Here is a 25,338-nt window from a genome sequence, read left to right on the forward strand (position 1 = left end):
TTCCTCCACCGAGCCCATGCTGCTCGGTGGCACGCATCTGCCCAAGCGCTTCCCAAGGCAGCATAGGAGAGCATCCTAGGTGACACATACCTGCCCTCCAGCACCTTGCCGGTCACCATCTCACAACTGACATAGAAGGAGGTTCTTAACTGTAAGAGCAGTCAGTCTACGGAACTCTCTGCCTGAGGACGTGGTGATGGCGAACTCGATAAAAGGGTTTAAGAGGGGCCTGGACGCCTTTCTTGAGTGATAAAATATTACAGATTATAGTCACTAATTCAGAAGGTTTGTTTACCCAGGGATTACTCCGATTGCCAGAATGGATTTAGGAAGGACTTTTTTTACCGTTAATTAGGGAAAATTGGGGTTTATTTGACTTCCTCTGGATCAACATTGGGAAAAGGGGAAATAGGCTGATCTGGACTGACATGTCTCCTTTTTCCACCTAACATACTACGTTACTATGTCAAACTTGCTCTTTTGTATTAAGGACGCCAGTTATACTTCCTGCGTTCCTGGTCAACATACTGTGAGTACTGACAGCGCTTCGCTTTCTATGCCTGAGGTCTTAGTATTAGTTTTGAAGACAGCTTCTGAGGCTAGGAATACATTATTAAATTGCCTTAGGAATACTCTGGGTTATATAGACACAATTCTAATTGCCAAAAGCAAAAAATACCCATCAGTAATATCCCCTAAAATATATCTAAATACTTTATTATTCAAGGCAACATCGAATGATATTTAAAATAAAGGGGCAAATGGTGGTAGCAGTCATCAATTAGTATCATGTGTGTAATTGTGCATATACACAGTTAAACAGGCCTGGATGGCCAACTCAGGGGAAACACAACTATAGGCCTGGTTTTTGTTCCCCCTGAGGACGCCACAAGGCGAAACATGACAGGGTGGCTGTAGATTCGAATTTAAGAGGGTTTTGGTGGTGCTGACACATCAATTTCCACATAGGCTTTTGGAAGTTGGCCATCCAGGCCTGTTTAACTGTGTATATGCACAATTACACACATGATACTAATTGATGACTGCTACCACCATTCGCCCCTTTATTTTAAATATCATTTGATGTTGTCTTGGTCTCTTTTGAATAATAAAGTATTTCGATTATATTTTAGGGGATATTACCCATGGGTATTTTTTACCTTTGGCAATTAGCTTCTGAGGCTAGCATTTGTGTACTTTGTCGTAAGTTAAAAAATTAGCAGAGTTGCCAGTTCAGTTTGGAATGGGCACTGGATTCTCTTCTGTAGTTGGAGGGGGAATCACCCTTTTCAGGGAAGGTGCTCCGCTACAGAGATCAGCCCGAGTCAGCTAGTTATGATATATTTGGTTTACCAGTTCAAGATACCTTGTTACAATCTATATAGTTTACCACGTTAGTCAAGCCTCATACATTTATCAAAATATATTTTCTACTTACTTCCCAAATTGACTTCAAGTTCAGTTCTAGATTATATTACCATAGTTTGTGCTGTTTAGACAAATGTAGGATGATTAACACAACTGGCACAGCTAAACTACTAGTAGTGAATAAACAGAAGTTCAAACTGGTACTTTAGTCTGAAGTGTAGGGTCTGTCAGCGCACAGCCACACTAAGCCAAACGTGGCACAAGCGCCATGTCAAAACTCAGCCTTACATGAATTTGCCCACAAAATGTTTCCATTGCAAGTCCTCTGCTCTCTGGGCACTGAACAAATGTACTTCATATCACATATTTGTTCGTTATGGAGACATTTACAGGGAGAAATTATTTCATTATAGAATTTGTCACTGTCAAACACAATGCGGGAGAAGGAAACCGTCACACTAGCAGAATAAATTAGTTAATCTTATAATTGTTCATTTGCTTCTGGAGAGAGCTTTAAATAAAGATGTTTTTGGACAAAATTATTCTGTATATTGCTAGTTTTATAAATGCGACAAAATCCGATACAATCCAGTAGGACAGTGTCATCCATTATTCAACCCTGGAATTCAGATGGGAAGTCATATACCTGGCTTGATATATTAAAAACACATCTTTATTCTTCAAATGCTAATTCTATACAAAAAAGTGTATTGTCAGTAAGGTAGCAATGCTCTAATTAAAACCACTTTTGCGTCTGTTCCTTTTTTTGTTTGCAGCTTGGAAACATCTGGCTGTTGTATTTTGCAGAATGAAGCCAGATGTTAGGTTCATCTGGTAATGGCACCTAAACAAAGGTTTTAATGCAATTTGGAAAGCCAGACTGCTGCAAGGCCTGTATGAAAATGTGATAACACAATTCTACAGGGATCTCCAGAGCAGCCACACGAATAGTTTGGGCTCAAGTGCCACATAACCAAAGGAGAGAGAAGAAAATCAGCATGCTGTAATTCATTTTCAGAAGTAACAAATGATTAGATGGAGCAATTACAGTTCTGTCAGATGTGGCTCACAGAACAGGAGCTTTTGTGGCTATTGATTGTCAAAGCAATCGGAAAAGGACACGTAATAAAAAATACCTAGATATCACAGTTAGAGCGGGAACCTTCAAGGATAATGTACAGCTAAACCAAAGTATTGACATTGTCATCTGACGTTTAACCCCATAATACCGCGACGCCTTTTGTTTTTTTTTAATAGGATGAGTTGCATTTTTCAATGGCGGTATTTAATGTACCATATAATGTACTGAAAAACTTTTTTTTTAAATTATGAGTGCGGTGAAATGGCAAAAAAAAAATCCAATTTCTTTGAGGCAAAATATATTATATGAGTTAGTACGATAGATATATATCTATCTAAAATATATACATTTTTGTATTTCTTTTTTTGCTATACTACTTTTACAAAATAAAATAGATTTGGGAAACAAAATTAAAATGATGTTCTGCCCCATCTTCAGACAGCCATAACTTTTTTAATTTCCACCAACATAGTTGTGTGAGGGCTCATTTTTTTGCAGGACGTCCTGTAGTTTCTACTGGTACCAGTTTAGAGTTCATGCGATTTTTGATAGCTTTTTATTAATTTTTTACCATGGAGATGGGGAAACAAAAAGTGCAATTCTGGCTTTGTGCTTTTTCTTTCTGACGACGTTCACGATGCAGAATTCATGTGTAACTTTCCTTAAAGCTAGATGCAACAATGTGTTTTTGGGTCATTTTTCATTAGAAATATGGGAAAAGGGGGAGTTTAAAATAAAAAATTTGGAACCTTTTTATTTTTTTCCAATAATTAATAAAGCTATTTTTTTTACATCTTTTTCTATTAGAATCATAGCATTGTAGAGTTGGAAGGGGCCTCCAGGGTCATCGGGTCCAACTCCCAGCTCAGTGTAGGATTCACTAAATCATCCCAGACAGATGTCTGTCCAGCCTTTGCTTGCAGACTTCCATTGACTTAGAACTCACCACCTCCTGTGGTAACCTGTTCCACTCATTCATCACCCTCATTGTCAGAAAGATTTTTTTCTAATATTTAATTTGTGTCTCCTCCCTCTCCGCTTCATCCCATTACTTCTAATCTTTCCTTGTACAAATGAGAATAGGGCTGATCCCTCTGCACTGTGACAGCCCTTCAGATATTTTGTCTCCATAAAGAACTTGAGCTTGCAATTGTTTGATCACTAATACAGTGTGATGCAATACCAAAGTATTACTCTATACCACATCTTAACTGGCAGTCCATCAACACATATCACAGGCACACCTTAATAGGCAATCAAAGAGCACCTCATGATCAGGAACAGGGGACCCCCAAACAACCGATCAGGGCATTTAAATGCTGCTGTTGCAGAGGGGGAAGGGGGGTTACAGCTGTCAAAAATCAGTTGACACCCTCAACATATGGAGGGGAATCAGCCCCCAATCCTGCTACATATACGTACCAGAACATAGCTGTACGCCTTAGCATGTGAAGGGGTAAAAAGTGTTCTATATTGCTCAATTTATTTCCAGTCCTGTGTTGTAGGTGTTTGTGTCATAGTCTTTACTGGGAAATATGTAAATAAAAGAAAGTAATATTAAGTATAAAGAAAACTCTAAAAATGTAGCTTCAGAAATGTGGTAAGTAGCTTTCTCTATGCACATGAATGCTATAGTTCTGGACACTAAAACATAAAAGCCTATTAAGTGTCACAATTTAATATTACACAATAAAGAAGTTGCACTAAAATTAATTTATCACCTATGCATAGGACAGCTGATAAAGTGAGATCAGTGGGGGTCTCACTGCTGTGGCCTCCACTGATCACAAAAATGGGGGTTCCATTATCCTTGTCCTCCTCACTGCAAGTTCGCTGCACCACCTGCAATGAAGCAGGAGATTAAATGGAGCAATGGTCATACATGCACAGTGCCACTCCATTTATTGTCAATGGAACTGCTGGAGATAGCAGAGTACAAGATCTATGGCGTTTCCTTTATTCCCATTTAAATGAATGGAGTGGTAGCTGTGCATTCATGATCATAGCTCCCTGCAATCAGATGTCACTACAGGTGGAAGAAGCAACCCCACGGGAACGAGGAGAGAGGGACACTGGTCACCCGTTCATAGGATTGGTGAGGGTGTCAGAGGAGAGACCCCCACCAATCAACCTTAAATTAAATGTTAATTCTGGTACAACCCCTTTAAAAGAAAGCCCTACGGCCCCGCCCATGAAATGGGAGGCCCTGAAATGTGCTCTGCAAGGAGTTTTCATATCACAGGGAGCTAGGCGTAAGAAAGAGAGGGCGGGTAGATTATGGGATCTGCGGACAAAATTATACTTAGTGGAGCAATCCAACAAATCAAAAGCCACTCCAACCCTGAGTGCAGAACTTTCTCTACTGCGCCAGCAGATTCTAGCAATCATGGACCAGGCCACTCTATGCGCTAGAGATAAAATGAGAGGAGGATATTATGAGTACGGAAACAAATGTAGCGCCTGGCTAGCTAGGTCACTTAACCTGAAAGAATCTCACTCGTACATATTAGCACTAAACTCCTCAGGAGGGGAGAAAGTTCATGCCAGTGCGGGGATAGTGGATTGTTTCCATAAATATTATGGAAAGCTCTACAATATTCGCAGGGACAAAATAGGTCACGAGGGGTCTGGGCACCCAGGAATGGCGTTCTACTTGGATGTCCATGGTCCGGGTCCTGTCTCCAGTGGGAAGTCGGAGGCACTTGAGGTTGATATTTCGGAGCAGGAGATCCTAGATGGAATTCAGAAACTCAAAATCGGTAAAAGCCTAGGACCGGACAGCTTTACGCCTACATTCTTTAAGACTTGTGGTGACCTACTGACTCCTTTACTCTGTCGCTCCTTCAATGCTATCTCCGAGTCTTGCCCATTTCCACCCCAGGCACTGCAAGCAATTATAACGGTGATCCCAAAGCCCTGTAAAGACCCACTGCAGTGTGGAAGTTACCAACCAATTTCCCTATTAAATGTGGACACTAAAATCTTTGCAAAAATCATTGCCTCCCATTTGCAACCCCTCATGCCAGGGCTAATTCATGGAGATCAGGTGGGGTTTGTCTCGGGCCGTAAGGCGCGAGACAATACCATACGGATCCTGTCTCTGATTAGAAGGGGCCAGCGGGAGGGAACTCCTCTATGCTTTCTTTCGGTGGATGCCGAAAAGGCATTTGACCGAGTGGATTGGGGCTTCTTAGAAGCCACCCTTCAAAAAGTGGGGTTGGGACCTAGGTTACGGAGTTGGATCATGGCGCTGTACAATGGTCCCACCGCATGGATACGAGTCAACGGTAGACTTTCATCCCTGATAGACATTGGCAATGGCATGAGACAGGGTTACCCCCTGTCACCCACCCTACACATCTTAGTGATGGAGTCCCTTGCAAACACTATAAGACAGAACCTAAACATGAAAGGCTTCCCAACTCCACACTCAGAGCACAAGCTGGCGTCGTTCACGGATGACCTAATGGTTTACCTGACTAGCCTCCAAACCAGTCTCCCAGCCATATTACAGGAATTCAAAAGATATAGCAAATTTAGCAACTTTAAAATAAACATAAACAAATCAGAAATCCTAAGTATAACCCTCCCCCCCTCGGAAGTCGCCCACCTAAAATCTCGATTCCCTTTGAAATGGAAAGAGGACCATATCAAATATCTGGGTATCCATATTTCTGCCAAGTTGGATGACTTGTTCAGTCTTAATCACGGGCCCCTCTGCTCCTTGCTAGAGAGGGACTTGGAGAAGTGGCGATCCCTGACCTTGCTATGGTTTGGCAGGATTAACGCAATAAAAATGAATGCCCTCCCCAGGTTTCTCTATCTGTTCCAGACCTTACCGATCCAGGCACCAAAAAGCTTTTTCACACGACTTAGAAGAGCCGTAGTGAAATTTGTATGGAATGGAATAAGACCCAGACTGATTTACAAAATCTTAACGCAAAAAAAAAAAAAAGATGGGAGGGGTAGGGCTCTCGGATTTTGCCAAATACCATAGAGCGGCACTGAGTAAGTGCATACTGGACTTAATGCTCAGGAGATCATCGTGACGATGGGTAGAACTTGAGCAGGACTCAGCTCCTTTTAAAGCGCAAGGCGTGTTTTGGCTAAGAGGGGGTCTCGGACGCCAAGGAATTGTGGTTTCTCTGTTTCTGGAGACTATGTTGAAGCAATGGGATGGCTTTGCAGTAAAAGTAGGTTTAATTTCGGTGTCCGGCCCCTGGACACCTCTGGTGGGTAACCCAGATTTCCCGCTGGGTACGCAAGGCCTACCCCCCTAGGCAGGATAGGGATCCCCGTCCCCAGAATTAGGGACGTCACAACAACGGGTGGAATTAAACCACTAGAAACACTGTTGGGAGAGGGGGGCCACTGGCCGGTGTGTGGTTCCAATATCTACAGTTAAGCCACTTTATCCGCTCAAAAGGCCAGGTCTTGGAAGTCACGCGACAGTCCACCCTTTTTGAGGAGATGTGCGCTACGTCCCCTGAAAGGAAAGGTGAGATTTCCGCGGTCTATGGCATATTGGTGGTTGGGGATGCGCTAGACCAGGGGTGTCAAACTCATTTTCACCGAGGGCCACATCAGCCTTATGGTTGCCTTCAAAGGGCCGATTCTAATTGTAAGACAGTATAGTAAAAGTAAACCCCACAGTGGGCCGATTGGTAATAAGGTCCTCCATAGTGGCCAGTAACGCACACCATTCTGCGCATACACGCGCGCCCAGAAGCACACGCGCTGCGCACACGCGCGCCCAGACGCACACGCGCGCCCAGACGCGCACGCCCAGCGCACACGCGCGCCCAGACGCGCACGCCCAGCGCACACGCGGGCCCAGACGCGCACGCCCAGCGCACACGCGGGCCCAGACGCGCACGCCCAGCGCACACGCGGGCCCAGACGCGCACGCCCAGCGCACACGCGCGCCCAGACGCGCACGCCCAGCGCACACGCGCGCCCAGACGCGCACGCCCAGCGCACACGCGCGCCCAGACGCGCACGCCCAGCGCACACGCGCGCCCAGACGCGCACGCCCTGCGCACACGCGCGCCCAGACGCGCACGCCCTGCGCACACGCGCGCCCAGACGCGCACGCCCTGCGCACACGCGCGCCCAGACGCGCACGCCCTGCGCACACGCGCGCAGACGCGCACGCCCTGCGCACACGCGCGCAGACGCGCACGCCCTGCGCACACGCGCGCATACGCACACGCGCGCAGACGCACACGCCCTGCGCACACGCGCGCAGACGCACACGCCCTGCGCACACGCGCGCAGACGCACACGCTCTGCGCACACGCGCGCAGACGCACACGCTCTGCGCACACGCACACATTCTGCGCACACACACGCACAGACGCACACATTCTGCGCGCACGCACAGACGCACACATTCTGCGCACGCACACGCACAGACGCACACATTCTGCGCACGCACACGCACAGACGCACACATTCTGCGCACGCACACGCAGACGCACACATTCTGCACACACGCAGACGCACACATTCTGCGCGCACACACGCACACATTCTGCGCACACACACGCACACATTCTGCGCACACGCACGCACAGACGCACACATTCTGCGCACGCACAGACGCACACATTCTGCGCACACACACGCACGCACAGACGCACACATTCTGCGCACACACACGCACGCACAGACGCACACATTCTGCGCGCACACACGCACAGACGCACACATTCTGCGCGCACACGCGCAGACGCACACATTCTGCGCGCACACGCGCAGACGCACACATTCTGCGCGCACACGCGCAGACGCACACATTCTGCGCGCACACGCGCAGACGCACACATTCTGCGCGCACACGCGCAGACGCACACATTCTGCGCGCACACGCGCAGACGCACACATTCTGCGCGCACGCACGCACAGACGCACACATTCTGCGCACGCGCACACATTCTGCGCACACGCACGCACAGACGCACACATTCTGCGCACACGCACGCACAGACGCACATTCTGCGCACACGCACGCACAGACGCACACATTCTGCGCACACACGCGCACACATTCTGCGCACACACGCGCACACATTCTGCGCACACATTCTGCGCACACACGCGCACAGACGCACACATTCTGCGCACACACGCGCACATTCTGCGCACACACGCGCACAGACGCACACATTCTGCGCACACACGCGCACAGACGCACACATTCTGCGCACACACGCGCACAGACGCACACATTCTGCGCACACACGCGCACAGACGCACACATTCTGCGCACACACACGCACAGACGCACACATTCTGCGCGCACACACGCACAGACGCACACATTCTGCGCGCACACACGCACAGACGCACACATTCTGCGCGCACACACGCACAGACGCACACATTCTGCTCTTACACACGCACAGACGCACACATTCTGCTCTTACACACGCACGCACACATTCTGCTCTTACACACGCACGCACACATTCTGCTCTTACACACGCACAGACGCACACATTCTGCTCTTACACACGCACAGACGCACACATTCTGCTCTTACACACGCACAGACGCACACATTCTGCTCTTACACACGCACAGACGCACACATTCTGCTCTTACACACGCACAGACGCACACATTCTGCTCACACACACGCACAGACGCACTCATCCTGCGCATACACGCGCACACCATTCTAAACATATACGCGCACCATTAGACATATATACGTACAGACACACATATACACACAAGGACACTTCTGCATTTTGACACACATATTTATACTTACCTGCATCCAATATTGTCTCACTGGCAGGTATACCGGCTGCTCTCAGTCCTTCTTGGGGCGGTGAGAGGAGGTCAGCGCTCACCAGGCTCTCACCCTGCAGCTGCTCCTTGCTCTCTGCAGTCTTCTTCCCTCCTCCGCGGCCATTGTCAGTCTGCTATCGGCACTCCTCTATTACTGTCTGCACTAGACAGAACTAATTGATAGAAGATCGCCTACTGACAGCAGCACGGAGGAGTGAGGGAACTTGCTACACAGCCGGGCGGGCCACAGAAAATGAGGCGGCGGGCCGGATTCGGCCCGCGGGCCTTGTGTTTGACACCTGTGCGCTAGACGGTGGGGCGAGTTTTAAGAGAAGTTGGGAGAGAGAGCTGAACCAGCACCTTGAAGAAAGCCATTGGTCCAGATCTCTTATCATGACTCATAAGATGTCCATATCAGGCAGACACCATGAACTGAACTACAAAATCCTATCTAGGTGGTATTGGCGCGCTTAGCCAAGATGTACCCCAATGTTAATAGCAACTGCTGTTGGTGCCTGAATAGCTTAGGATCAATGTTGCACATCTGGTGGTTCTGCCCTCTCGTGTCCCCTCTGTGGAGCGAGGTAAACACACTATACAACACCCTTACCACTGTAGAGGTCCCTTTTTCCCCCCAGAGATTGTCCTCCTCTCCACCATTCCAGGCCCTATGGCCTTGGTCAAGAAGGGGCTACTCAGGTTCTTTCTCCTAGCGGTGAGACAGGTGATACAACAGTTGTGGAACACTACGACGACTCCTACATGTTTAATGTGGGTAAAGGCCATGGACGTCATTAGGTACATGGAAGAACTGAGAGCTAGAGACGACACTAAATTCGCCAGCCATTACGCTACATGGGCGACTTGGATACATTTTTGTCCTCTGCTAAATTTGACTCATGGTTGGTTAATGGTGTAATACCGCCCTAAATACAATCCTTCAAGATGGAGCCCACACCCGGGTCGCCGGGCTGACAAGCCCTACTCTTTCCCTCTTAGGGCCATTAGTGCCCCCCCTTTCTCTGTCCCTTCCTAACCTATGCCCTAGCTCTTCTCTTCATCTCTAGTTTCTTACCCCCCTTTTTCTCGCTCTCATGTAATTTTTTTTTCTTTTCTTTCTGCGCGCTAAGTGATGAAGCAGTACTGTCTCGGGACTTAGGTGGATTCATTTTCCTCTTCCCCACGTACCTGAGAGATAGATAGATAGATAGATAGATAGATAGATAGATAGATAGATAGATAGATAGATAGATAGATAGATAGACATAAGAATATAAGTGTTTGTTACCTAGTTATAATTTGCTAACAAACTCTACGTCATTCATTGTCTGAATCCGATCTGGGATTTCCCAGAGAGAAGATTTGTCGATTTTCAAGCGGAGGATGATGAGAATTATCAGGCACCTAAAGGTGCCCTTTTGAGTCTGTATACACCCATCCTTGATTTTAGGGATTCCTTAATTCGATTCGGACGTATTTTGTATTTTTGTTGTATTTTCAATAAAATATATATTAAACCATAAAAGGAACCCCTCACTAAACTTATAGTGCTCGAAACACGGGCAACTTGAAATACTGACAGGCTTCCATTACAAACATAAGAGACCCATCCATCTAGCAGAGTGATATGGGTGGAGGATGTTGCAAAGTCACCCAGAAAAACACTTCTCCCCGTTCGACACTCTTTTTAAAACTTTTTTCTCAAACACTACAGCAAATCTTAGTAAAACATAGCCGTTTGTAATGAGGGAGCCTGTTGGCATTGGATTCTGCCTTACTTCAGGCAGCACTAATCTCCTGACAGGTTCCCTGTAAATTAAAATTTGTTGTCTGTACGTTAAGCTGTGGTCCAGCTAATACCATGGAGGTACAGAATAAATTAAACTCTACCCACAGAGAACAAAGTGTGCAGAGTGGGCATATAAACAAGTAATGCATCCCCTGCATTAAGCCATACCTATTATAAACCCTTTAGTAACCAAGACTATTTGCGTCTTAAAGGGGTTGTCTCGCGAAAGCAAGTGGGTCTATACACTTCTGTATGGCCATATTAATGCACTTTGTAATATACATCGTGCATTAAATATGAGCCATACAGAAGTTATTCACTTACCTGTTCCGTTGCTGGCGTCCCCGCCTCCATGGATCCGTCTAACTTCAGCGTCTAATCGCCCGATTAGACGCGCTTGCGCAGAAGGGTATTCTGCCTTCGGCTCGGCCTGGCACGAGCGGCGTTCTGGCTCCGCCCCTTCTACGCGTCATCGCGTAGCTCCGCCCCGTCACGTGTGCCGATTCCAGCCAATCAGGAGGCTGGAATCGGCACACGCGACGGGGCGGGGCTACGCGATGCCGCATAGAAGGGGGCGGAGCCAGAACGCCGCTGCTGCCGGACAGACCCGAAGGCAGAAGACCCTTCTGCGCAAGCGCGTCTAATCGGGCGATTAGATGCTGAAGTTAGACGGAGCTATGGAGACGGGGACGCCAGCAACGGAACAGGTAAGTGAATAACTTCTGTATGGCTCATATTTAATGCACGATGTATATTACAAAGTGCATTAATATGGCCATACAGAAGTGTATAACCCCACTTGCTGCCGCGAGACAACCCCTTTAATGACAAACTAATGTTTCAGCTTTTTTCATCATCGCATTCTAGGAACTATAACAACTTTTTAATTTTTCCGTCGACATAGCCATATGAGGGCTTGTCTTTTGCAATATATAATGGCATCATTTTTGGGTACATATTAGGGTTTGTTCAGACAAGCGTGTTTTTTAGAGCTGCTTGGAACCCGCTTCTATAGGAACCAATAGGTGCTTATGGAAGTGTTCACATGGACAATTGTTAGACGCGCTGAATAAACACGTCTAACAAAGATGTCGGCTCTGAGGTGCTGACATGTTCTATCTTTGCTGTATGTTTGCCATAGGCTCCTATGGGAGACTTGAAAGCACGCAGCACGTGTCTCGAATCAAGTGAACGGGCTACTTCATGTAGCTTGAAGTCGCCAGTTCACGCAATCTTTTCAGCAATATAGCGGCGCTGTTTTCTTTCTTTTCTTTTTTTTTAGGTGTGGGGGGGTTGGGGAAAAAAAATTGTGTAATTTTATGAGGTGGGATTACATTTTTACAGCGTCCAGTGAGCAAAACAGACAATGTGATAACATTTTCCGAGTCAGCATAATTCCAGCGACAATAAGTTTATAAAGTTTTTTTATGTCTTGCTATTTTTGTACACAAAAAAAAACTTTTCTTTTTTCAAAGATTTGCTTTTGTGTAGCCGCTTGTAGGCCTTGTTTTACATGGGATGAACCATAGTCTTCGTTTATCCAATTTTGGGAACATCTAACAATTACTTTTAATTACATTTTTTTCTAGGGGCAAAACTAACAAAATTTGCAATTCTGGCATGCTTTTGCCTTTTTATTTGTAGCAACGTTCACCGCGCAGTATAACTCGTGTTACATTAATTCTGCAGGCCAGTATGATTACGTCAATATCAAATTTATAAAGTTTTTTTTTTCAAAACTTCTCACTTTTTGGTTTACTACATTCAAAGACCCCAATTTTCCTTTTTTGTCAACAGCGTTATTTTCACCATGTTTTTGTTGCATTTTTTTTGTTTATGGTGTGCACTGAGAGTTAAATAATATACTAACTTTTGCTCTGGGTCATTATGAACGCAGTGATTAGCACATATATGTGATTTTGTATTTTAATTTTTTACAGAGTAAGGGTGCATTCAGACGAGCATGGTTTACACACTGCTACAGCAACGTTTAAATCACAATTCTATAGCAACCAATAGGTTGCTATGGAAGCGCTCATACAAAGCTTTTTATACCGGCGCAGAATCTGCACTGGTAAAAAAGATAGGACAGCCAGTGCCGACTAGCCTTTCAGCTCCGTGCTGAGGCTCTGTCCATGGTGCTGACCACAGGCTCCTATGGGAGGTGTGGCAGCACTCTGCTCACAGCACGGCCATGTGAACGGGCTGCTCCGTGGAGCACAGAGCAACTCGTTCACCACAGAATTCCTACATGTAAGCAGCGTGGTTTACACGTCGCTGTAGCAGCATGTAAACCATGCTCGTCTGAATGCACCCTAAAAAGGGGAAAAGGTGGGATTTTGACATGCATTTATTTTTTTATACTTTTTTAAATTTTTTATTTTTTTCCCACTAGGGGGCTTGAATGTCTACATATTTTTTCATTCTACTCATACACTACTATACATCAGTATATTGGTAGCAATGCATTATAAAACCTATGAGGTCAGCCAGAGACTGGGCAGACTCGAAAGCAATAGTCAAACTTCTGGGTGCCACAGCAACCCATCGGTACCCCGCGATCACAGCGTGGGGGTCAATGGGTGACACAGGGGACCCTCTCCCTCTGTCTCCCTTTCACATGCCACGGTCACACTGACCGCAATCTGTAAAGGGTTAAATGTCGGGAATCGAAAGTCTCTTCCGTCCCTGCTATTAAACCAAGTGCCTGGCTGTCACCTGACAACCGAACACCCGATCCCCTGGCGTATGGGCGGTCACTAACACAATAAATTAGAGGATTTCTCCCATAATTAAATATCATTTCTATGTTACATAATGCTGAACATAAATTTTATTTACAAAATGCTTATGTACAGATATTGCTGTTACACACTTCACCACAAAATGTTGTGTTGGTGATCACACATACCCAGCAACTCAATTGAGTTCCATCAGACCCTCTGCTTATGACAGCCACCAACATGCATGCTCCCTTTTTACAGAACTACATTGGAAACACAGCACAGCTGTCCCATGCCAGGTACAGTATCAGCTCAGCCATCAAAAGTCTGCTAGACTCCTGCACTAACAGTTGGTATCTGAGTTAGCTCATATCCCTAAAGTTTAACACATTAGATGCTGTGGTCAATACAACCATAGCCTGTGAAAAGTTTAACAGAGAGATGGGGCCTATCTCTGCCGTCCATCAGAGCCCCATAATGCAATCGCATAGCACACAAACACTTTAAGGGGTTGTCCCATTTCTAGCCATTTTGCTGCAGGAAATGGCTCAATGCATTGTGCAGTGGCCCGGGTTGGTACTGCAGGTCTTAGTGAAGTAAATGGGACTCAGCCAACATTACCAACTGCGGCCACTGCACAATGTACACAGCTGTCTGCTTCCTGCAGCAAAACAGCTAGAAGTAGGACAACCCTTTTAACAATGGCCTCCTGGTCAGCCATCTACAGTGGTCTATTAAGTCTTGCCATAGGCAGTATCTAATAGACTTGTGCAATGCATGACAATTAGGGATGAGCGAGTATACTCGCTAAAGCACTACTAGCTCGAGTAATGTGCTTTAGACGAGTATCTCCCTGCTCGTCCCTGAAGATTCGGGAGCCACCGCAGCTGACAGGTGAGTCACGGCGGAGAGCAGGGGAGAGCGGGCGGGAGAGAGGGACAGAGAGATCTCCCCTCCGTTCCTCCCCGCTGTCCCCCGCAGCTCCCTGCCCCCGAATCTTCAGGGACGAGCAGGGAGATACTCGGCTAAAGCACATTACTCAAGCGAGTAGTGCTTTAGCGAGTATACTCGCTCATCCCTAATGACAATGCCAAAATATTGCTGTGCATTTTATTAGCGATCTAAGCTGATGAAGTTCATGTTTCATAATAGCAAAAAGTAAAAACTAATGTTTAATAAAAAACGCAAATAAAATAAACTAAAATTAAACTCAAACTTCTCCCCTTTTGCCCCTTCTGCTAAAAAAAAGAAAAAAAACGCACGCACCACACACAATTAGTATTTGCCCATTCATGATGACCCCCTTTTTTTTTTTTTTTTTTCAAATGGTTAACACATTATTAAACCCGCACAATGAATGTCATTATATACACATACACATAGATAGATAGGATATTTTATATAAATAAAATTTGGTATCGCTCTAATCGTACTGATCCTGAGAATGTTGTGTTATTTTTACCACATGGAGAACAATGTGAAAAACGAAAAGATAAAAAATTTATGTAAAAGTTATAGATTATATTATATGTACCCAAAAATGATGCCATTTAAGAAAAAGAAAAAATATAATAATAATAATAATGATAATACACCACAACAACTTTTCTCACAATAAGCAAGCCCTTAAATGGCCAGGTCTACAAAATAATAAGTTACCGGTACAGGTCTTGGAATATGGCGATGAAAAAAATATATTAGTTGGTTAATAGGGCCTAAAATGGACAGGTCATTAGGGTGTTAAAGAATTTTCCACTGCGGTAAATTACACAGAATTACAGTTTTCCTCAGAAAAAGATTGAGAGAGTGTGTTACTACATGCACTCCACAGACATTGTCAGATGCTCGGTAATACACAGACAGACAGTGTGACCCTTCTTGATATTTAACAAGGGCAAATAGAGAGCAGTTATACAATCAGTTGAAGAGTGTGGATATTTATGACGGTACAGAGCTGAAGGGCACAAAAGGCAGATGTCAAGATAAAGAGAGTATTTCTTATATTACAGCAACTTCGGGACTTTTAAAGTAACACTCCAGGAAAAATCTGCAAACTGTGTTATGCCTCCTGCAGGACCTGAGAGGATGGTGCATGACACAGGAATTCCTTTTTAGTGCTCTTTAAATCCCTGTGTGTCCTGCACTACCCACCTGAGCCCTGCACTAGCCAAAGCAGTGTGCAGGTATTGCCCAGGCTAGTAAAGCATATCAGACTTTTCAAAGTAAGCTGGCATGTGTGTACATGAGGAATACCACTATACGTGTCCATTGTATGACTTATATCCTGCACTTATCACCAATGTTTCTCCCTGTAGGCTGTATGTGTAATTCTCAGCTGTCTCTGAGCGGGTGGGAGGAGACTAGCTGCTATGATGCCTTCACATAGAAAATACAGCAGTCTGCACCCTAATTGTATGTAGCGTCTTCGTCATTGACACTAGAGAAGCACTAAGCAGTGGAGATGTGATATCAGTACTTCTAACACTGTAAATAACTCTCTGCTTCTTTCCCTTCTCCTCCCCCCCAAAAATGACACAATCTCGTAATCAATAGTAGTTCCCGCAGCACCAATCATGGGGAGGAAAATACTGCAACACCGATCAGACAGGTGGACCAACCTTCCAAACACACAGCCAAGTTGCAAAGAGGATCCGCAGCAGACCAGGAGATGATAAAAGAATAGTCCTTTATTTCAATCCCATAAAATGGAAAATACAGGCAGCGACGTTTCGACCACTGGTTGGTCTTTATCAAGCATCCAAAGACTACACTGGACAGATTATGTCAGCACCCTGCCCACTTGCTGTTCTCTCGCTTATATGTTACTAGAGATGGGCATCACTTGACAACAGGCAGTGAACAGCAGATTAGGAGGAAGGGAGACCCCCTAGTGACCACACTTTAGAGGGGATTTTTCAGCACAAAAAAACATTTGAAGTGATTAGTACTTTTACTAGTTAGCACACTGGCTATCACCTACTGTCACATAACTACATAACCATAAATGAATAAAAAGCAACACGGATATAACATCAGAAAAACGTGGCGAATTTACAGCTTTCTCACCTTTCAGCTGAAAGTCCAAGTGGTACCTAAAATGAAAGCGGAGCAGTTATAAGTATGATACCATTAAAGCTTTCTCATGCAAATGAATACCAATTTACCTTAAAACTGTCACTTTTAAAAGTGTTTTCCTAAAATGGATATTTATCTGGTCTGATGTCGAAGTTGAATGTCTAATGTGGCCGATGGAAACAGCCAAAAGGCTGTACCCCTGAGTCTTAGTCAGTCCCACAGGCTTTGAATGGAGCGGCACCACACACGCTCGACTAATGCTTTATTCAAAGTTCTCACTGCGGTCTTGCAGTGAGAAGAAACAAGAGGGCTTCGGGACTCCAACGTTGGTGATCAGGGGAGATACCAGCAGTTGGGCCTCCAGTGATCAGACACTCATGCTTTGGGTAGGTAATTAATGTCCATTGTGGGAAAACTCTTTAACCCCTTTGTGAGAGGTCATGTATTGCATGGGAGGGTATGGAGTATGTTCAGGAGCCGAGTGCACTGAAAACACAGTGGGAGTTAGTTGTATATTACAGCTGTAGCATCTAAGCAGCTAGATAGGGAGAGGGACACAATCATGGAGTGCTGAGGGGTTATTATGACAGCTGATGGCTTAGTGAAGGCCCCCAGGTCTGACATCCGAGCACTCATATTACACCCTGTAAAAGGCAGGGTATAGTAGGATAATGCCAGCAGACATAATACACTGTAGTGTATCATACAAACCTGTTCACGTTCCCTAGTGGAGCTTTAAAAACAACCAATCATAATTGGTATTGCTGTATCTGTAGAAGTCCAAACTATTACAATATGTCATTTGTCCCCCACGGTGAGTGCCGTTATTCAAAATATATGTGTGTATTTTTCTAATTGCCAGACTGTAGCTGTACTTACAAGTTCAGCCCAGCAATTACTGGTAAATCGCTTGTGCAACAGCACCCCTACATATTCAGCAAGTATACGAGTATGCTGTAGGATTGTGGTTAGTAAACTGGGAAATAATTATAGTCTAAGAAGCCAGTTGCTACATTCAGTGGATTATAAATAGGCAAATTTCACACCAATACCAATGGCTTATATGACACAGATCCATTCTGCACCACTAACGAGATTCTATAGCCCCCCCTAGAGGCATAGTGAAGTGTGATTCTTCCCTTTATACAAAAAAAATGGAAGAACCAAGTGTTATCACACAACCTTCCACCTTGGAAAAAGTGTTGTCTTGTGAGAACATGTGCCTTAACATCAAGTGTGTCAGAGTTTTGCCCATAAGATTTCCAGCTTTCACCTCATAGGCAGAAAATACCCGCAGCAGATAATAAAACATAAATACATAAGCTGGAAACCTAAATGAGTATGTCTAGATTACTTTAATGTGCTAAATCATAATACTACAGGGTGGGCACCGCAGAGGAACGTTAAGGAATTCTAGCTGTACTACTGGTCCCACACAAAACAGATGAAGATAAAACAAAGAATTGAGTGTGAGAACATGATAAAGAATATAGAAAGATTATAGAATTCCTTAACATACTTTGGTGTTGAACTTGGGACAATTGCTTTATTCTAGCAGGAACTGGGTTCCTTGTCTAGCTCATATACGTTATCATCTTAAGGCCCATTTAGACACAACAATTATCGCTCAAAAGCCGTCTTTTGAGTGATAATCGTTTTGTGTATAAATGTGCCCATCTTTCACTTTTCTGCCAACGATAAATTTCAGTTCGGCATGAAATCCATAGTTCGGCAGAACAGCTGATAAGGAGCACTGATTACATTGTCTCAGCTGTCAGCCCTGTGGCAGAACAAGGGAAGTTATTCAGAGAACAGCGGGTGCTCTGTTCTCTGAATACAGCTCCCGGAGGCTCACATGCTACTAATTGGTACTAATAGGCATTAGTACCAAGTAGCAGTTTATGCAAAATGATCGCTCAAAAGTAGAGATGAGCGAGTATACTCGCTAAGGCACTACTCGCTCGAGTAATGTGCCTTAGCCGAGTATCTCCCCGCTCGTCCATAAAGATTCAGGGGCCACCGCAGCTGACAGGTGAGTTGCGGCGGGGAGCGGGGCAGAGCGGGCGGGAGAGAGAGATCTCCCCTCCGTTCCTCCCTGCTCTCCCCCGCAGCTCCCCGCCCCGCGGCGGCACCCGAATCTTTCGGGACGAGCGGGGAGATACTTGGCTAAGGCACATTACTCGAGCGAGTAGTGCCTTAGCGAGTATACTCGCTCATCCCTACTCAAAAGGCATCTTTTCAAGCGATCATCTGTGTGTGTAAAAGCACCTAGTATGTACTGTTTGCTTGCCCATTTGCATTACTTTTGTACCTATGCTTTTCACCAGGAGCACCAGTTATTTATCACCTGTGATTTGCTAGATCTGACTTTATTGAGTCTTTTGCAGTGACCTAAGCTGGACTATAGGGTTCATTTTCTATTATGTGTAAATGTTCTCCTTTTGCTATTAGATGGTTTTTAAACATTTGTAGTTGTTTTTGTGCTGCTAATAAAGTTTTTGGTTATTTTTTCACATAAACTTTGGATATTCTTTTTCATATTCATTCAGTGTGCCTTTGTGTCCTCACACACAATTCTATGGTCATTACTTCAATGGGCTGCCCCATCAGTAATCAAGCCGTTACATAAACACTGCTGTGAACAGTAGTAGTCAGGCATTAGTAGGTCATAAAACCAGTGAGCTACCTGTATAAGAGACGAACAGGAAGCGACAGCTGCATGTAACTACTGACAAGTGCTTCTCTCCGACAATGGACCGAGTTACTATAGTATTCATGTTTCAGCTCTTTCGGCTCTCCTTACATGCCCGTTTTTTGTTTTTTTTTAAATGCTGGTACTCTTCAGAAACTAACATTTTTCAAGCACCTTGTGTTAGAATTTTGCATTGAGCATTCCTCGGTTATTATTTATGACTAATTTGACTGGGCACTAACATTTTTCCCATCGATAGGGTATGTCCCTACAGTGACACTGCGAGCACTGACTGGACAGCATAAGTGTGCATAGGAACGCACCCTCTTAGTGAGAGAAATGGTAGTGCCCAGTCTATTTAGTCATAGATTTTCAGGAGGAATAACAGAGGCACAGCATACATTTAAGACAAGATGCTCCACAACTGAAATTGTATGGGGGCTTTAAGTATTTCCTAAAAAAAGTGTCAGGAGAGCTTAGATGATCTCTAAAAGATTTGATTAAATTCTCCCGCTAACACTAAATATGTAAACATTTGTGCTGAGAAACAACAACTATGTAAATCAAGTTACATTTTGAAAAGCCCATTTGAAAATGTGAGACGCTCAAACTATGACAGACACCTCCTCTAACTTCCTGGAAGCGACCACAAATACCACAACATGTGTGTTGACTTGCAGAACTACCGAAAACACCTTACTGAGTGTTGGGAGTAACATTAAACAAAATACTGCTTATATGAAACATTTTAGATACACAAATAGAACCCTGTGTACAGACAAAAGAGCCTAAGGCCGGCTGTCCATGGGCGATGCGGTATCCCGTGGCGAAGCTCCGCCGCCGAATCTCCGCTGGTCAGCCCTATCTAACCTAGCTGACCGCAGAGAATCGGGGCAATTCGCAGCATGCTGCGAATTGTCCGCCGTGAGCAGAGAATTGCAATGATTCTCCGCTCGTGGACAGGTGCCGGCGCTTTCCATAGCAATGCTATGGGAATTGTCGGCCGGCGTGATTCGCCGGTGGTTTACCGCCACAAATATACTGCCATGGACAGGGGCCTTACTTATCCACTTCTTTAAAATATACAACTCAATAGATAAAAGTTACTATGAATAACAAAAAACACCATGTATCACTGCCGAGATCAACACTGCATTAATAGACATCTTAAAAAAAGTGCTTCCAGAATATTTTTGAAGACATTTAACCCTTGGCGTATCAGTTAGCTTTGGCAGTAATTTCTTCATTTTACATTGTCCTCCAAGAGGGATATTTTTTTACAATATAGCTTGTTGTTTGCATAAGAAGTTGTATTTTCAATGCTACCATTTAATGTACCATACAATACAGGGAAAATTTTTTTTTTTGGGGGCGGGGGGGGTGGAGTTGGAAAAAGAAAAGAAACAATTGCCTAATTTCCAGGGATTGTTTTTTTGGGTCTAATGTTTACAGTGTTCACTGTGCGGTTAAAGTGACGTTTTACCTTTATTCTGCAAGTCAGTACAATTATGGGGATACTATATTATACATACATATATACACACACGCACACATACTATATATAGTTTTTGCTGTTTTACTAAATGAAAAACTTTTTTCTTTTATTTGCCTTATGTTGCCATATTCTGAGACCCATAACTTTTTATTTTTCCAGCAATCAAGCTGCGGGGGCTTTTCTGGGACAAGCTGTAGTTGTTACAGATATCATTCTGAGTTACATACTTCTTGATCATTTTTTTTCCTTCTTTGGAAGACAATGAGACCACAAAACAGCAGTTCTCACACAGTTTTCACTTTTGTATGCTTCCTTTTCCTCCCGTCTTTAAGCCACTCACCGTGCAGGATAAAAAACCTGCGATTTTAATAGTCTGGCCTTTTACTGGCACAACAATACCAATTCTGTTTATCCCCTGATCGGCACTCCAGAGGTGGATGAATACATGTTGCACTCTTTGCAGAATACTGGAGTTTCAAGTTAGCAGTTTGTGTTTTGCCAAGTGTTGGGCGCCCCCAAAGAAGAAGCCTTAATTGTCAGGTTTTTATGCAACATGTCAATGTCCTAAAATAGAGAGAATCATTTTTTTGCAGCCCTATGGAGTTGTACAGTCTGACCCTTAGATCAGTAACGTTTGTGCACCCCTAATATAAATGAATGTAAAGATAAAACAATAAGACTATTTCCAGTTACAGACGCATGCATTTGTATCCAACATTATCCCTTCTGTATAGTACAAGTCCATTTTAAAGAGGACTTGTCCCCTCTCCTAACACGTCAGTTTTCAGTAAATGATCTCCATTAAACAATACTGTAGCATCTTATTTTGCATTGTGTCATTCCTGTTATCGCTCTTAGAAAATAATGAATAAATTGACAACTGGCCGTTACCATTCCCTTGTCCAAGTGGTGGGCTCCTACATGGTCAGACAGGTCAACAGTGAGTGAACAATGTGCTAGTTTCAGGACTTCCGCCCATCCCACCTGGTAACACCCACTTAATTTATTCATTAGTTTCTAGAAGAAAAAAACCCAAAGGAGCGGCGCAAAGCAGAGTTAAAAGAAAAGATGCTGCAGAACTGTTAAGACTATAGAGCATACAAGTACAGGGTTATTACACTACGGGGCCCTATTCCTTTTAATATATTTATTAATGTCCTGGTAGAGGAGTTGCACAGTAAAATATCAATATTTACAGATACTAAACTATGCAAAGTAATTAACAAAGGAGAGGTGTATAACTCTGTATCAGCATGGGTTTATGAGGGGGGGGGGGGGTCGCTCCTGTTAAACCAACCTGATCAGCTTCTACCAGGAGGTAAGTCCTAGACTGGACCGGGGAGTCATTGGATCTCGAGTATCTGGACTTTTCCAAAGCGTTTGATACTGTGCCACATAAAAGGTGAGTATATAAAATGAGAATGCTTGGTCTGGGTGAGAATATGTGTAAGTGGGGAAGTAACTGGTCAGTGAGAGAAAGCAGAGGGGGGTTATAAATACTACATACTCTTATTGGGTCACCGTTACTAGTGGGGTGCCACAGGGGGCAGTATTGGGCCCTCTTCTTTTTAATATATTTACTAATGGCCTGGTAGAAGGATTGTCTAGTAAAATAGCAATATTTGCAGAGGATACAAAACTATGTAAAGTAAATAACACAAGAGAGGACAGAATGTGGTTACAAGAGGGTCTGGATAAGTTTGAAGTTTGATTCATTAGCCTGACAAAGGGGGCGAGATATCCCTGGAAGCTTGTTGTAACATCATGTATTTTGTTAGCCATTAAAAGGTATCATATCTACAAGATTACTTGGTTTCTCTCACCGAGAACAACCACACAAGGCTCTACTGGCTAACACAGTACCAAATCTTGTTTTTCGTTATACCATTACACACTAAATGGGAAACCACTGGGTAACACCGACATGGAAAAGGACTCAGGGATTTTAGTTAACTGTAAGCTTAATTATGCTGGGTTCACACTGGGCGGATTTGCCGCGTAAATTCCGTCTGGAATTTTGCCACGGCAAATGTGCTTGCGGCCGCTATCCTGGGATTAGCTATCCATGCAAACAAGATTTCTCAGAAATATCGTCCACACGGGATGGTGAAGCGACCGCGGAAATGTGGGCAGAAGCCGGCGCTGCGGCACGGATTTGCCGGCCACAGCATGTTAATTTTTTTTTCTTCTTCCACTGCGGCCTCGCTCTCCTCTATGGGAGCACTCGCCGCAGCAGAAGAGCATGCGGTCAGGCTGCTTCAAAATCCGCGGCTAAGTGCTGCGGGTTTTGAAGCAGCGGATTCCAGACAGAAATCTCGCGGTTTTTCGCTGCGGCCAAACCGCGATATCTCCGCCCGGAATCCTCCCAGTGTGAACCCAGCCTTAGAGTATCCAGTGTCAGGCAGCTGCTGCCAAGGCAAATAGGATAATGGGGTGTATCAAAACAGGTAAAGGAGCACATGATGAAGACATTGCTCTTCCTCTTTACAAGTCACTAATCAGACCACACATGGAATATTGCAGACAGTTTTCCATACCAGTACTCGAGAAGAACATATCAGAGCTTGAGCAGGTACGAAGGTGGGCAACTAAAAGTAATAAACGCAACTGGTGGACTACAATAGCCAGAGAGGTTATCAAAATTGGGGTTATTTAGTTTAGTAAAAGAAGATGACTGAGGGGTGACCTACTATGTAGAAATATATTAGGGGACAATACAGAGATCTCCCCCATCATTTACCCAAAACTGTGACTGTAACAAGGGGGCACCCTCTACATCTAGAGCAGGGGTGTCAAACTCATTTTCACCGAGGGCCACATCAGCCTTATGGGTGCCTTCAAAGGGCCGATTCTAATTGTAAGACAGTAAAGTAGAAGTGAATCCCACAGTGGCCTGATTGGTAGTAAGGTCCTCCATAGTGGCCAGTGACGCACACATTTTGCGCATACTCACGCACAGACGCACACCATTCGGCGCAGACGCACAGACGCACACCATTCGGCGCAGACGCACAGACGCACAGCATTCGGCGCAGACGCACAGACGCACAGCATTCGGCGCAGACGCACGCACACCATTCGGCGCAGACGCACGCACACCATTCTGCGCATACAGACGCACACTATTCTGCGCACACCATGCTGCGCAGACGCACGCACACCATGCTGCGCAGACGCACGCACACCATTCTGCGCATACAGACGCACACCATTCTGCGCAGGCGCACGCACACCATTCTGCGCAGGCGCACGCACTCCATTCTGCGCAGGCGCACGCACTCCATTCTGCGCAGGCGCACGCACTCCATTCTGCGCAGGCGCACGCACTCCATTCTGCGCAGGCGCACGCACTCCATTCTGCGCAGGCGCACGCACTCCATTCTGCGCAGGCGCACGCACTCCATTCTGCGCAGGCGCACGCACTCCATTCTGCGCAGGCGCACGCACTCCATTCTGCGCAGGCGCACGCACTCCATTCTGCGCAGGCGCACGCACTCCATTCTGCGCAGGCGCACGCACTCCATTCTGCGCAGGCGCACGCACTCCATTCTGCGCAGGCGCACGCACTCCATTCTGCGCAGGCGCACGCACTCCATTCTGCGCAGGCGCACGCACTCCATTCTGCGCAGGCGCACGCACTCCATTCTGCGCAGGCGCACGCACTCCATTCTGCGCAGGCGCACGCACTCCATTCTGCGCAGGCGCACGCACTCCATTCTGCGCAGGCGCACGCACTCCATTCTGCGCAGGCGCACGCACTCCATTCTGCGCAGGCGCACGCACTCCATTCTGCGCAGGCGCACGCACTCCATTCTGCGCAGGCGCACGCACTCCATTCTGCGCAGGCGCACGCACTCCATTCTGCGCAGGCGCACGCACAGACGCACACCATTCTGCGCAGACGCACACCATTCTGCACATTCACACGCACAGGCGCACACCATTCTAAACATATACGCACGCTATTAGACATATATACATACAGACACACACATATATACATACAGACACACACATATATACATACAGACACACACATATATACATACATACACATATGCACACAAGGACACTTCTGCATTTTGATACACATATTTATACTTACCTGCATCCAATATGGTCCCACTGGCTGGTATACTGGCTGCTCTCAGTCCTTCTTGCGCCAGTGAGAGGAGGTCAGCGCTGACCAGGCTCTCACCCTGGAGCTGCTCCTCCTCAGCGTCGCTCTCCTGCTGCACAGATCATGTTCTCTGCACTCTTCTTCCCTCCTCCGCGGCCGTTGTCAGTCTGCTATCGGCACTCCTCTATTACTGTCTG

The 25,338-nt window shown here is 45.4% G+C and overlaps 1 protein-coding gene across 2 annotated transcripts in view; it reads right to left on the minus strand.

Annotated features, from left to right (window-relative positions):
* Window positions 1-25,338, minus strand: part of SKAP1 (src kinase associated phosphoprotein 1) — a 341,919-nt gene that overhangs the window by 292,344 nt on the left and 24,237 nt on the right. For both annotated transcript variants that reach the window (XM_066586770.1, XM_066586769.1), the window contains exon 3: window positions 16,826-16,851. In XM_066586770.1, the coding sequence (XP_066442867.1) occupies window positions 16,826-16,851 (26 nt within the window). The remainder of the gene's footprint in view (window positions 1-16,825; window positions 16,852-25,338) is intronic.

The sequence above is a fragment of the Eleutherodactylus coqui genome, chromosome 13, assembly GCF_035609145.1.
Source record: "Eleutherodactylus coqui strain aEleCoq1 chromosome 13, aEleCoq1.hap1, whole genome shotgun sequence".
Lineage (NCBI taxonomy): Eukaryota > Metazoa > Chordata > Amphibia > Anura > Eleutherodactylidae > Eleutherodactylus > Eleutherodactylus coqui.